The 13,683-nt window shown below is 41.4% G+C and overlaps 1 protein-coding gene across 1 annotated transcript in view; it reads left to right on the top strand.

Annotated features, from left to right (window-relative positions):
• FERMT1 (FERM domain containing kindlin 1) overlaps positions 1-12,792 on the top strand; it is a 43,292-nt gene extending 30,500 nt beyond the window's left edge. Inside the window, exons 12-15 of the mRNA XM_026710346.2 lie at positions 2,562-2,783; positions 4,386-4,510; positions 8,772-8,913; positions 11,172-12,792. Of these exons, the coding sequence (XP_026566131.1) occupies positions 2,562-2,783; positions 4,386-4,510; positions 8,772-8,913; positions 11,172-11,345 (663 nt within the window). The 3' untranslated portion in view covers positions 11,346-12,792. The remainder of the gene's footprint in view (positions 1-2,561; positions 2,784-4,385; positions 4,511-8,771; positions 8,914-11,171) is intronic.
• Positions 12,793-13,683: the final 891 nt, after the last annotated feature.

Genomic DNA, 13,683 nt, shown 5'->3' with positions numbered 1-13,683 from the left:
AAAAGCCAATACTTTCCCAGGTGTTAAATACTTCCTTAAGGTCCCAGTTCGACCAAGAAAAAACTTTCGTTTTAAAACTCCTTCCTCCTGCACATTCTTTATCCAGTTGCCGGCTTCTTTATGGCAGCCATAAAGACCGCCGCTCCACCGTCTTGAGAGAAGGGGGTTATTGCTGGCTGGGGAAGGGGTTTGCGATACTCCTCAACCCCTGTCCGGACCCCCCCTTTCTTCAGCTGCCCCAACAGGGCAGCCTTAGCCTCCAAAGCCATCAGGATCAGAGGCACCAAGGCGGCTAGCACAGCAGAGATCGCGGAGAAAAGCGAATCCCTGCTGTCACCAAAGCCAACAAACCGGAAGAATCTGTAACATCCTTAACTTTCCACCTTCCTCTTAATGCTGCAAACATTTCATTTCTAGCTTCGGTCTTGCCTGTTTGCTAACAGATGAAAAACATTCTGGTCAGTTTTGTTCTCAGAGCTAAACATGAAGGAAGAAGAAAGAAATCAGTTCATCCCCTTCATATGTGGTCCTTGGAAACTTCCCCCTGGAACTTCTGAAGAAGAGATGGGATAGAAGTTTAATAAACAAATTAGGCTGATGAAGTGTTGTCTGTGGTGGGGTCTCTAACCTTGGCAACTTTAAGACTTGTGGACTTCAACTCCCAGAGTTCCTCGGCTGAGGAATTCTGGGAGTTGAAGTCCACAAGTCTTAAAGTTGCCAAAGTTGGAACGCCTGGTCTATGGGATGCTTTTTTATTTTATTTATTTATTTATTTATTTTGATTTGCCAATGACTTACAAGATAATAGGTATAAGTGTTATGACTCCCCTTCAAAATTCAAACGAACAAAACAGAAAGCAGCCGTTTCACAATTAAATCAAACGGAAAGAAGTCTTACAAGATAACGGCTGGCAGAAACCACAGCATAAATCTTTACTCTGTCCGGCAAACCAGTCCTGGCAATAAATCTCCAGTCTCAGAGCTTCTTGCTGTAACGTCCTCACTCAAATAGTCATTTTGTTCCTAGCAAAATGTACCAGCCCAGCTGTGTCCTTTTATACTCATTGAGGCAACGTGCTAATTTACTGACTCGCTCTCCTCATTCGCTCCAGCTGATTTTGCCTTCTCAACTGTCTTCTATTTTTTACATTTAACCACAAATTTTCCAAGTTCTCATCTCCACTAGAAGACTCTCTCAAAACTTCCCTGTCAGCCATTCCCGGCTGTTGATCAGATAAGGAACCAGAGGAGGTCAAAGGTCCTGACAATTCTAATACATCAGGTCTGTCGTCCTTTGTCACGTCCATCTCCTCATCCTGGTTATCAGTCCAATCACTAAGCCAGGCCGGCTCATATTTTTCTGCCATGACCTCCTCACTTGAACTCATATCAGTCACAGGAGCTGAATCCAAGCCCGGAGCCACAACATATAAGTATATACATAGTTATGAATATATGAAATGGGTACATATAAGAAAAATAAAAACAAACAATAGGACAGGGTCGGTAGGCACGATTGGTGCACTTATGCATGCCCCCATAGACCTCTTAGGAAAGGGGTGAGGTCAATAGTAGACAGTCTAAGGTTAAAGTTTTTGGAGTTTGGGGAAAAAACCACAGAGTCAGGTAGAGTATTCCAGACATTGACCACTCTGTTGCTGAAGTTGTATTTCCTGCAATCAAATTTGGTGCAGTTAATCTTGAGTTTGTATCTACTGTGTGCTCTTGTGTTGTTATGCTCGAAGCTGAAGTATTCATTGACTGGTAAGTCATTGCAATGTATGATTTTATATACTATACTTAGATCGGACTGAAGGCGGCGTAGTTCTAGGTTTTCTAGGTCTAGAATTTCAAGTCTGGTGGCATAAGGTATTCTGCAACGAGTAGAGGAGTGGAGAACTCTTCTTGTGAAATATTTCTGGACTTTCTCAACTGTGTTAATATCAGATACGTAATGTGGGTTCCAGACTGATGAGCTGTATTCGAGTATTGATCTAGCAAATGCTTTGTATGCTCTAGTTAGTAATGTAATGTTACCAGAGAAAAAGCTGCGTAAGATTAAGTTAACAACTCTTAATGCCTTTTAGCTATGTAGTTACAGTGGGCTCTAGCTCTTAGGTCATTAGAGATGAGTATTCCAAGGTCCTTTACAGAGCTTGGATCATCAACAAGGTCTTGACTATTGAGCTTGTATTTTATTTTCTGATTTTTTTTTGCCAATATGTAAGACAGAGCATTTATTTGTTGAGATTTGAAGTTGCCATTTGTTTGACCTTTCTAAATACATAGTCAAGATCTTTTTGAAGGGTAGCAGTATTGTCTGTGGTGTTGAACAGCTTTACAACATCGGCGAAAAGAACGCAGTTGCTCTTTATGTGATCACAGAGGTCATTATGTAGAGTATGAAGAGAGTTGGTCCCAGAACACTGCTTTCTTAACAGAAGCCTGTGTTGAAGTTAACCAAAGCATTTCAAATGATTGCAGCTAAACAATGCGAATAAAAATGGGTGCCAGATTATTATTATTTTCCTTAATATCTCTCAATGGACTGTTTGTTCCAGGAAGAGCAGTATGCCAGATGGATGGCCGCTTGTGCATTGGCTTCCAAAGGGAAAACAATGGCAGACAGTTCTTACCAGTCCGAGGTGAATAACATCCTCTCGCTCCTGAAAATGAAAAGCAGAACAGCTGCACCCCAAGAAGTTAGAGATGTAGAAAGCATGGACGTGAAACCGGAATGCTTCCTCTCACCACGATATGCTAAGAAATATAAATCTAAACAGGTAAATGGGGAGCCAAAAACAAATACAGGAACTGCTGAATGTTGGGCCAATTGCAGGGGACGTACTCAAACTGATTCAGGTCTAATTGGTAGAGGATTCTTGTTTAGTAGATCAAAAGAGAATTTCAAGGAGTATCTTTCTTACAGCAAAATCTACAAATAAAATCTGAAGAGACAGCATAAACCTATAAATAGAATATTGGACCTGAATTTGCGAGATAGAAATTCTGCCCCAAATTGCTTTTCCCTGATCTTAATGTATCGATTCTGTGTCATTCTGTGTTTTTGCATCTGCAGTAGGATATTAAAGGAAGAAGGAGGGGGTACATTAAACTCTTCCATAATCAGAAGTTCTCATCTTCTGCCTCTTCAACCAAAAAGATCCTGGCTAGCAAGAGCTGAAGAAAAAAATAATCCTGGAATTTACCCCATAAACTCCCAATTCAGAATCTAACCCAAAAAAATGTCAGCAGAGCAGCATTTTATAGAATCGATCAATAGTCATATCCTTGCAATGTTTGCAGTTGCAAATCCCGCAGACTTGACTGGAGCAAAAAAGTTTACTGAGCAGAAGCGCACAAAGCAATCCAAGAAACCAAGAGAAAACAAATTGTTCAAACTATTTGATGAACGTGATAACCACAATTGTAATTAAACTCTGTCATTAATTAATCTATAGCTAGCTTGGTCTAGTGGTTAAGGCATTTAGTTTAAGTCCCGCCTTAGCCGTAAAAGCCAGATGGGTGACCTTGGGCCTGTCATTCTCCCACCTTATCTAATAGGATTGTTATTGTGAGGAAAATAGGGGGACAAAGATCTGTTGGATATGTTCTCTGTCTTGAGTTATTTGTGAAAATAAAGGTGGGATATGATGAATGAATGAATGAATGAATGAATGTCAAATTACCATTTTATACAAAAAAATACCAGTGTGTGTGTGTGTGTGTGTGTGTGTGTGTGTATAAAACCTCTTATTACAAACTAGTTTTACGGTCAACCACACATATTACAATGCAGCCCTTAAATAAAGCCCTCTTAAACAGCGATCCCCAACCTTTGGGGCACGAGGAACCAGTTCCATGGAGAGACGTTTTTCCGCGGACTGGAGGGGGTGTGGCTTCATCTCGCAAATGGGGCTTTGCTTGTCTGCCCGACCCAGTTTCTGGCATGCTGCAGAGTGATGCCAGTCCACGAACCAGGGTTTGGGGACCTCCGCTCTTAAATACTGGATGCCATTATTGAATTCCTGCTAGGAAGAGAAGAAAGTGATGGGGAAATTGGTGCAGCTGCTTGTCAGCCAAGCGACAAAGGTGCTGTTGTAGCTAGAATACCATTTCCACTCACCTGTGCAAAGAAAGGAGGAGAGGAAGAGCTGAGATAAAAGGGTGTCCATGCTGATGGAGTTGCCAGCATTTTCACATCCTGTAATTGACATCCTCAAGGTTCCCCCGTTGTGATCTCAGTACTCAGTATTTGGTTTGCTTCCTTAATACAGCAGATTAGTAAAGTAGTAAAAGTTATGTGATGCTTTTTGACTATTTGAATGCTGCTTGTTCATTTCTACTTCAGCTAAACCTGTGCTTTCCTTTCCACATTTTCCTAGCTAGCTGCTCGCATTCTAGAAGCACACCACAACATCATTCACCTGCCTCTTATGGAAGCCAAACTCAGGTTTATCCAGGCATGGCAGTCACTTCCGGAATTCGGCATATCCTATTACATTGTGAGGTAATTCAAGTGTTCCTCTGCCCCTAAATTTTTAAAGAAGGGTACTGCTTAGAACCGTTTTAACAACTTTTGTTTTGGTTTAGTTTACTTTATTGTCATTGCACCTCGTGCAACGAAATTAAATGCCATCTTCAGTGTACACCATAACTATAAAAATAAAACACAAACACACATCCTTCACATTCTATACAATTGAATTGAAAACCCGATATTGCATTAATATTGCACTATACGGTAGAATTCAGTAGAGTTACTGCCCTGGGATAGCAGCTGTTTTTCAGCCATTTTTCCTTGTTTTTATTATCCTGTACCGTCTGCCAGGTGGTAATAGTTCAAAAAAAAAGTGTGCCCAGAAATTATATCAGAAATGGCCTTCTTTTGGGGTGAAAAACATTTTAGCGCTCTGGTTTAGAAGTCTTCTTAAAATCGCTATTCTACAGGTACATAGTCCTCAGGTTATGACTTTAATTGAGGCCGGGATTTCTAAGTCAGCAAAACCGTCCTTAAATCAAACATCCTGTGACTGCGCTGCTTAGCAATGGCCATTCCAGCAATGCAGCTGTTAGTGAGGAGCAGGCAGTCGTTAAACCAGGATCTTACATGACCACAACTTGTGACCTTTGGATGAATTCCCTTTTTTTTTCTTGGAAAAAGATTCAAGCCATGCCTGGCTTGGTCCCTCCCAGGCATGAGCCTCGATTCTTCCAAAGCGAAAGACATTTTCAGGGGATCACTGAGCCAGAAAAGAGGTTGTTTCGTTTCCCCTGCCCTGCGTGAACTATCTCCATTTCAACTAGCCCCTCCCACATTTATCTCCCCCTATCTGTTTGGCCACCCTGCACAGCATGGTTGAGATGAAGACCAGAGGTGGTATTCAGTAGGTTCTGACCAGTTCTGGAGAACCAATAGTGGAAAATTTGAGTAGTTCAGAGGACTGGCAAATACCACCTCTGACTGGCCCTGCCCCCATCTATTCTCTGCCTTCTGAGTCCCAGCTGATTGGCTGGGTCTTCTTTTGTTGCTCAGCACAAAAGAACAGAGCTGGAAAGCAGGTTAGTGGGGTGGGGAGGGAATGAAGATTTTAAAGTATCCTTCCCTTGCCACGTCCTACAAGCCACACCCACCAAGCCACACCTATCAAGCCACACCTACCAAGCCACACCCACCAAGCCAAACTTACCAAGCCACACCTACCAAGCCAAACCTACCAAGCCACACCTACCAAGCCACAACCACCAAGCCACACCTACCAAGCCACGCCCACAGAACTGGTAGTAAAATTTGAATCCCACCACTGATGAAGACCCCTCTGTATTCCACTGCCACTATCCACCAGCTGCCATCACTCCCACCGGACATTCCTCCCTGTCCTCCTCAGCACCATTGCTGTCTTCTTCCTTCTCCTCACTTTTGCCTCGCCTTTCTTCCATGGGGCTCACCAACACTGGCCATCCTCAAGCTCCGTAGGGGGAACTGAGCTTATCCTCACCATCAGCCCATCCCTCACTGCTACCTCTATACCCAACACAGACCAAAGTCCTCTCTGTGGGCCTTAAGGCCAGCTAACGTTAGAAAGCCCAGGGGAGGTGAGGGGAGCCAATGCTGGGAGGAGGAAGAAGGTGGATATGCCAATAAGTAATAAAACGAGGAGGAAGATCCGCTGGGGTTGGTCTTGGTGGTGGCAGAATATAGTGGCATCATCATGTCAGCCATGATCACATGACCATGGGGATACTGCAACAGCTGGCACTCCAAGGACCAGTTACAAGTCCCACTTTTTCAGTACCTTCATTACCAAGAATGGTTGCTAAATCAATGGTCCCAAACCAAAGACTACCTGTAACCCTTGTTTCTGGCTTATCTATGATATAGTCTCTTCCCACACATTGCTCTCGGTATCTTGAAGGGAATAATCAGGGCTGCAACATCTGGCTTTGTGGCTTCTTTTAAAATATATATTCTGTCTTTTAATATCCAGCAGTGGTCCTTCATTTCACTTGAGATTATTTTAGAACATGAAAAGATGATTAATAAGTCTGATTGCATAAACAGGACTGCTGGGATCTTCGGAATTCCTCCTATTCCTAGCACTTGGTGCTACATATTTATAAAACATAGTTACATACACACCTATTGTGGAATTATTTATTGACAGCTCCCCCATCATTTTCAGGTTGTTCTGCCAAGCACCTAACCCAGACTTATTGACAGTGATTGATCATGTGTCATCAAAGCAGTGACAGCTCTTAATAACTACATAAATAGATTTTCTTCAGGATGGTCTGCCTCAACCTGGCCCTTCAGGGTTAACAAGCATAACGTAATATCATCAGGATCAACTTTTTTTAGACAATGCAGAAGTCAAAAAGCGTCTTCTGAAAGTTATCAAAAAAAAAAAAAAAGAAGTTATCTGCAGATAGTTATTTTCCCCAAGTATGTTTAGTAGTTCTATATTTGGCCAGTAGAGGGAAGCACAGTCTACGATGGGAAGTCAGCAATCAATGCTTGGATTCTCTTTTTAAAATCCCATTTGCTTGAAGCCATTCCTTTTTGTTGACGGTTGGTTTGTAATGAAAGGAAATATAACCTTCTACGGTATCCCTGGTGAAGGAAGAGAAGGATAGGAAGGAAGTTGAGCCACGGTGGCGCAGTGGTTAGAGTGCAGTACTGCAGGCTACTTCTGCTGACTGCTGGCTGACTGCAATTTGGCAGTTCAAATTTCATCAGGCTCAAGGTTGACTCAGCCTTCCATCCTTCCGAGGTGGGCAAATTGAAGACCCAGATCGTTGGGGGCAATAGGCTGACTCTGTAAATCGCTTAGAGAGGGCTGTAAAGCACTGTGAAGCCGCATATAAGTCTTAAGTGCTAGCGCTATTGCTAAGTTCCCTCCGCTGCAACCTATAACTTGCCATTCACCATCTTGCTCGGGAGCAACTGATGATTGACAGGACAGCACCCTTCCCTGCTTCCTCAACCCTTTTTCCATCTCATCAGTAGCTTCCACTGGGATGGCGCTATTGTCAGTCCTTTCCACTAGTGCGCATGGGGAAGTTTTTCCAATTTGCATTTAGATACTAACTTAGCAATATTTGTGTTTCCTGAACTGATACGCAAACCAAAATGCAATTACTATTTAAAAGAAAATGCCTGGAGATACACAAACACACATAGATGTACCCCTTAGCAAAAGGGGTATAAGAAAATGCATGTAATAGCCTGACTCACATATACTGATTTGGGAGTGAGAAGGAGAATCAAGTGTGAATGGCGTATGCCCCAAAATCTAATCACTTCCTGCTCTTTTAATTCACTGGCTTTATGAAGAAGATCATATATAGATAGTCCTTGACTTACAATCCACAGTTGGCACCTAAATCCCTGTCCCCGAACAAGGCAGCTGTTAAGTGAATCACGCCTGATTTTATGAACTTTTTTGCATCAGATGTTAATTTAATCACTGCCGTTGTTAAGTGAATTGTGGAGTTATTAAGCAAACCCAGCTTCCCCCATTGGCTTTGCTAGTCAGAAGCCAGCTGGGAGAGTCTCAAATAGCCGTCGCAACACCTGGGATGCTGTAAACATAGAAAATAAATGCCAGCTGCCAAACGTCTGAATTTTGATCCCTGACAGTGGGGATGCTGCAAGGAGGACTTTTTTGTAAGTCGTTTTTTTCAGTGCCCTTGTAATTTCAAACAATTGCTAGATGAAGGGTTGTAAGTCAAGGACTACCTGTGATTCTTTTCTCTTGCTGCTCAGTCTGAGAGCAACCAAAATGATCAAAGGCCTGGAGACTAAAACATATGAAGAACGGCTACAGGATTTGGGTCTGGCTAGTCTGAAGAACAGAAGAATTAGGGGTGACATGATAGCAGTATTCCAGTATTTGAGGGGCTGCCACAAAGAAGAGCGGGTCAAATTATTCTCCAAAGCACCAGAAGGCAGGGTAAGAAACAAACGGTTGGAAACTAATAAGAGAAGCAATATGGAATTAAGGAGAAACTTCCTAACAGTGAGGACAATTAACCAGTGGAACAGCTTTGCCTTCAGAAATTGTGGGGGCTCCATCACTGGAGGTTTTTAAGAAGTCATTTATCTGAAATGGTAAAGGTTCTCCTACCTGAGCAGGGGGCTGGACTAGAAGATCTCGAAGGTCTCTTCCAGCTCCTAGTCTAGTCTAGTCTAGTCTAATGCACATGGGAATAATTGCTTGGAGAAACAGAAGCAATTGGTTGGACTTTTCTCTTTCTCTTCTTTCCCTTAGATTTAAAGGAAGCAAGAAGGATGATCTCTTGGGGATTTCTTACAACAGGCTAATTAGGATAGACACAGCTACTGGGGACCCAATTACAACCTGGAGGTATTCAAACATGAAACAATGGAACGTGAACTGGGAGATACGGCAGGTAAAAATGACATTGTTTCCCGGAGGGCAACCATTCCGCTCTGTTGCTCCTTGACTAAAATTTCTTCCCCTGAGAAATAGTTGACTGAAGAATTGCAAAAGATCTTGTTTAATGCTAGTGGAAGAAAAGTTCTCTGGAGCAGAGAAGAGAACAAGTTGGATCTAGAAAATGGGATGGGTGGAAACATATATTCTCCTTCCCTGATCACAAGCTTTTCCAACTGTTTTATTGTTTGAGAAGGGGCTCTGCTGACAGAGAATGCTTCTTATCTGATTTGCAAGAAGAATTTTCCCGCAGGCCTCTTCTCTAAAGACAATCTTACTTTAGCATTTGTTGCTGCCCTCAAGTCACACCTGCCCCCAGTGCTTGGCACCTGGGACATGTTGTGGGTTCATGTGAATGCATCAAGACAAATGCCTTCTGCGTCCAGCCACACTTGGCCAATAAAGAATTCTATTCTACTCTACTCCACTCCACTCTATTCTACTCTACTCTACTCTACTCTATTGCTATTTGCCACCTTTCCATCCAACAAGCAAACTGTGGCAAAAAAAGGTCATAAAATCACAAACTCTCAACTCCCTGCGTTGCTTAGCAGTGGAAATTCTGGTCCAGTTGTGGGTATAAACCAAGGACTATCCAAATGGACAAGCATGTCCTTTGGACCCTCTGAAGAGTTTTGTGTTAAGACCAGAGGTGGTATTCAACAGGTTCTGACCAGTTCTGGAGAACCAGTAGTGGAAATTTTGAGTAGTTCGGAGAACCAGCAAATACTACCTCTGACTGGTCCTGCCCCCATCTATTCGCTGCCTCCCGAGTCCCAGCTGATTGGCTGGGTCTTCTTTTGTTGGCCTGCACAGAAGAACGGAGCTGGAAAGCAGGTTAGCGGGCTGAAGAGGGAATGGGGATTTTACAGCAACCTTCCCCTGATATGCCCACCAAGTCACGTCCACCAAGCCATGCCCACAGAACTGGTAGTAAAAACATTTGAATACCACCACTGGTTAAGACACAGCAACTGTATAATGAAAGTCCCTTTTGAGGTATCTTTTCCTATGCCTGCCTTCTAGAGGGGCAAATTCTAGTCAGCAAGCTAAATCAAATGCCATCACCCAGCCCCATATGTGTGACTGCTTATGAATAGTAATATGCCATGAATTAGCATCTCCGTTAATACGTGGACTAGGCCTCTGTGGTTCCTTGCATGGCCTAAATGCTTTCTCATCGTTATCAACCTAAATGTATTTCTGCATTTAGGAGAAAGTTTCAGAATAAAGTTTATGCTTCGAATTAGGATGGAACCAAGCATTAGAGACACAAGGCATATAGATGACTCCCAAGCTTTGGTTTTTTTTTAACTATTGAGTTGCAGTACTGCAGGAAAAGTTGCCAATATCGAAAAACAGGAAAACACCACAGAAACATACATTTTAAAAGGCCTACGATGATTCTGGTTACAGCAGGTAGATGAAGGAAACTGTCATGAGTCCACCCAAAATGATCCTTTCAAAGCTGGTTTTTTTCTCCCTGCAGGAGCAAAAAAAGAAAAGAAAAGTCTTTCCCACAAAGTGTAGAAAGGTTGAAGGAGGGAGGTTTTAAGTCAGCAGGCCCAACAGGGAATAGGATTAAACAGTTTCTCCTTTCTGTTACTTCTGATGCTTGGTGGAAAATTGCTACCTATCACTATTGTTGTATGCACACTGAGAGCTTAGTTCAATCCTAGGTAGAGACAGATATTTTTCTCTCTCTGGGCACACTGAGAATATATCTGCTGAATCAAACCCTGCATCAGCAACAGGAAGGGCATCCGGCTAGTAAACACCTTGCAAGGAATTATGGGGTCATTAAAAGAGGAGGAGGATGACATGGAAAGCTTACGCACAGAAATGAATTCCTTGCATGTCTAATCACACTTGGCCAATAAAGACTTCTAATTAATCTAATTAAAATGAAAAAAGGAATGTTTTCCCTGGGAAACAAAATTTTAGAAAAGGGAGCCATTAGGGCAGGTCACTGTTTCTCAACCTCAGCAACATTAAAGACATGGTAGAACAACTCCCGGAATGCTGGTTAGGGGAATTGTCCACCCATCTTAAAAGTTGCTGAGGTTGAAAAACGCTGAATTGGGATATACCAAACTTATCCTCGAGATGTTTGTGCTTCAGGTGATTCTTTTTACACTCAGGAACAGAAAGCAGAAAGAAAATTGCGACCACAGCATCCGTATTCTTTGCACTTCCATTGTCTTTCCCCTTCAGGTTGCCATTGAGTTCGATCAGAATGTCTCCATCGCCTTTGCTTGCCTGAGTGCAAGTTGCAAAGTGGTGCATGAATACATCGGCGGCTATATTTTCCTGTCAACCCGTTCCAAAGACCAGAACGAGACGTTGGATGAAGACTTGTTCCATAAATTAACCGGTGGAAGGGAATGAAAGGAGAACCAGAAGCTTTTTCTGAACTGCATAGTAGAAGGGTCAGAGGGGATGGTGCTCGCTTAGATGGCTCCTTGGTACCCCCCTGCCGGATTAACAAAAATTGATGAAGAGGAATCAGACATACTGCGAAGCAAAGCACCATCCTTTGGCATCAAGATGGAGGGTTTTTCACCTTCTGCTCAAAAATCAGTGTTCAGAGAAGACTATTGTCTTCTCTTCCATGACCATTGGGGTGGGGGGTTTGATGGTGGAAAGAGACAGAATTATAAATGGAAGATTATTCAGATGGAGCCTTCCCAAAATTCCATGAATAAGGCAACTAATTGCATAACAGAGGTCTCTTCTGAAAACATACTAGATTTTTTTTTTTGTCCATGAAACCCTAAAGGAAAGCTTCTGGTTTCAATTTTCTATTTATTTTAAGAATCTCCCAAATTAAAGTAAAAGGTATTTCATTTTTTTAAAAAATGAAAACATTCTAGCATGCAATCTGTCAAACTCTGGAGCATAGTTGCTCCCTTTGGCACACCAACTCCTGTCAACTCTGAATCACTGTCCTCTACAGCCTTTCCGGTCAATGGAATTCATTGTTCTAAAGAGAGCTGCCTGCTGCCTAACCAGTCTTCATGCAAATAATTTATTTATGGGAAGTATATTCTTTTGGAAATAATGTTGCAGTAGTCTGGACAAACGGAGATGAAAAACTAACCCAAACTCAAAGCATATCTTGCTTTCAAAAGAGCTTGTGGAAATAGAATGCCGCTGGAAGTACATTCTTGGAGATATATGAATTCTTGAGCCAACTTGTTTCCCAGTATGTTGTAGACTTTCTTTGGTGTGAATAGCAGTGGTGCGATTCAACTTGTATAACAACCAGTTCGGTGAGTGAATCAGCTGTGCTAAAAAAAAAACAGGAAATAAAGCACAGGAAAGAACAGGGGCAGGTGCGCGGGGCCAAATGCTCACCAGAACTACTGGTTCTCCTGAACTGGTCCTAACTGATAGAATCCCACCACTGGTTAATAGATTGTCTTAGACCAAGCGACTTCAAACTTGGCAAGTTTAAGACTTGTGGACTTCAACTCCCAGTAGTTCATAAGTTTGCCTTACTGTAAATTGGGTTTCTTGTGACTGACTTTGCACACTATAGCAGCCATTTTGTAGATATTTTGGAGGGAGCCTTTTTCAAAATTCTAAATGTATGATCTGCTCCAAAGAGTTACAGAATCCAGTTCATTTTAATCAAAAGGTTTTTTGTTTTGTTTTGTATTGTATATCATATTTTGTCCTTTTTTATTATCACTTTTTTTTTACTATCGAATGCTATAGCAGTTTCTGAATTTTGCAGGTTTTGTAGAATAATGATTAAAATTAGCTCAATTAAGGTTTTGCAATGTTTTCGTTACACTGGTTTAAAATAAATTCTAAAATGTTTTAAAACTGTTTCAATAGTTTGGGCATTTTATTTCAATTACTAGTGATAAAGTTGATAAAACTGTAAACTGAGGGATGGGATTTGATACTGAGGATTTATAAGGTAACTTGCTATAATAAACATGATTTGGAATCTTTTCCACTTCTATTAATATTCCCAGCATTTATTTTTTTTGGCCTTCAGGATTTCACTTAGTAAGCATATAGTTTTGTCCTTTGGGAGTTATTTGGGATAATAAGATAATTGAAATCCAAAGAGGTACTTTGTATACTGCTACATTCCCACAAAACAAATGAAATTGTCACAGAAGTTACACAGTCTGAATTTATTCGAACAAAACTAGGAATGCCTCAACAAACCAGAAATCACACAGAAGTGTATCAACTTGGATCTTTCTTAATAGCATCTTTTTTTTATTATCTTGGTTTCTTCATTTAGACCCATTATCACCAAGCTTCCATTCCATATATTAGAGGCAGGATAAAAAATATAATAATAATTCTAGATAAAATACAGATTATGGAGACTTTTCCATCTGGAATCATATTTAGGCTTGAAGTGCTTTTTCACAATTATATTTTGTCAATATTTATAGTATTGTGCTATTATTATTAATATATATTATTTTCTACATATAATATATAATATGTATTAGAATGCATTATTGTCTGTACATGGTAGGCTGCCTAGAATACAACTGAAGATAGTGTATAAATTTACTAAATAAATGGGGGATCCCACATATGCTTCTGTTCATTTTAAACAGTTCTCCATTTGTGCCTTCTATTCCAACTGAAACAAATCTCCTGCCCCTGAACTAAACAGATAGGAAGAAGAAGAAAGAAAAGCCATAAGAGAACAGGAGGGAAAAGTAGGACGCCATGAAACTGTGGTCCTGAT

The sequence above is a fragment of the Pseudonaja textilis genome, chromosome 1 (assembly GCF_049901715.1).
Source record: "Pseudonaja textilis isolate UNSWEBS1 chromosome 1, rPseTex1.2, whole genome shotgun sequence".
NCBI lineage: Eukaryota > Metazoa > Chordata > Lepidosauria > Squamata > Elapidae > Pseudonaja > Pseudonaja textilis.
Note: the sequence above shows the minus strand (reverse complement) of the source record. Positions and strands in the feature narration are given on the sequence as shown.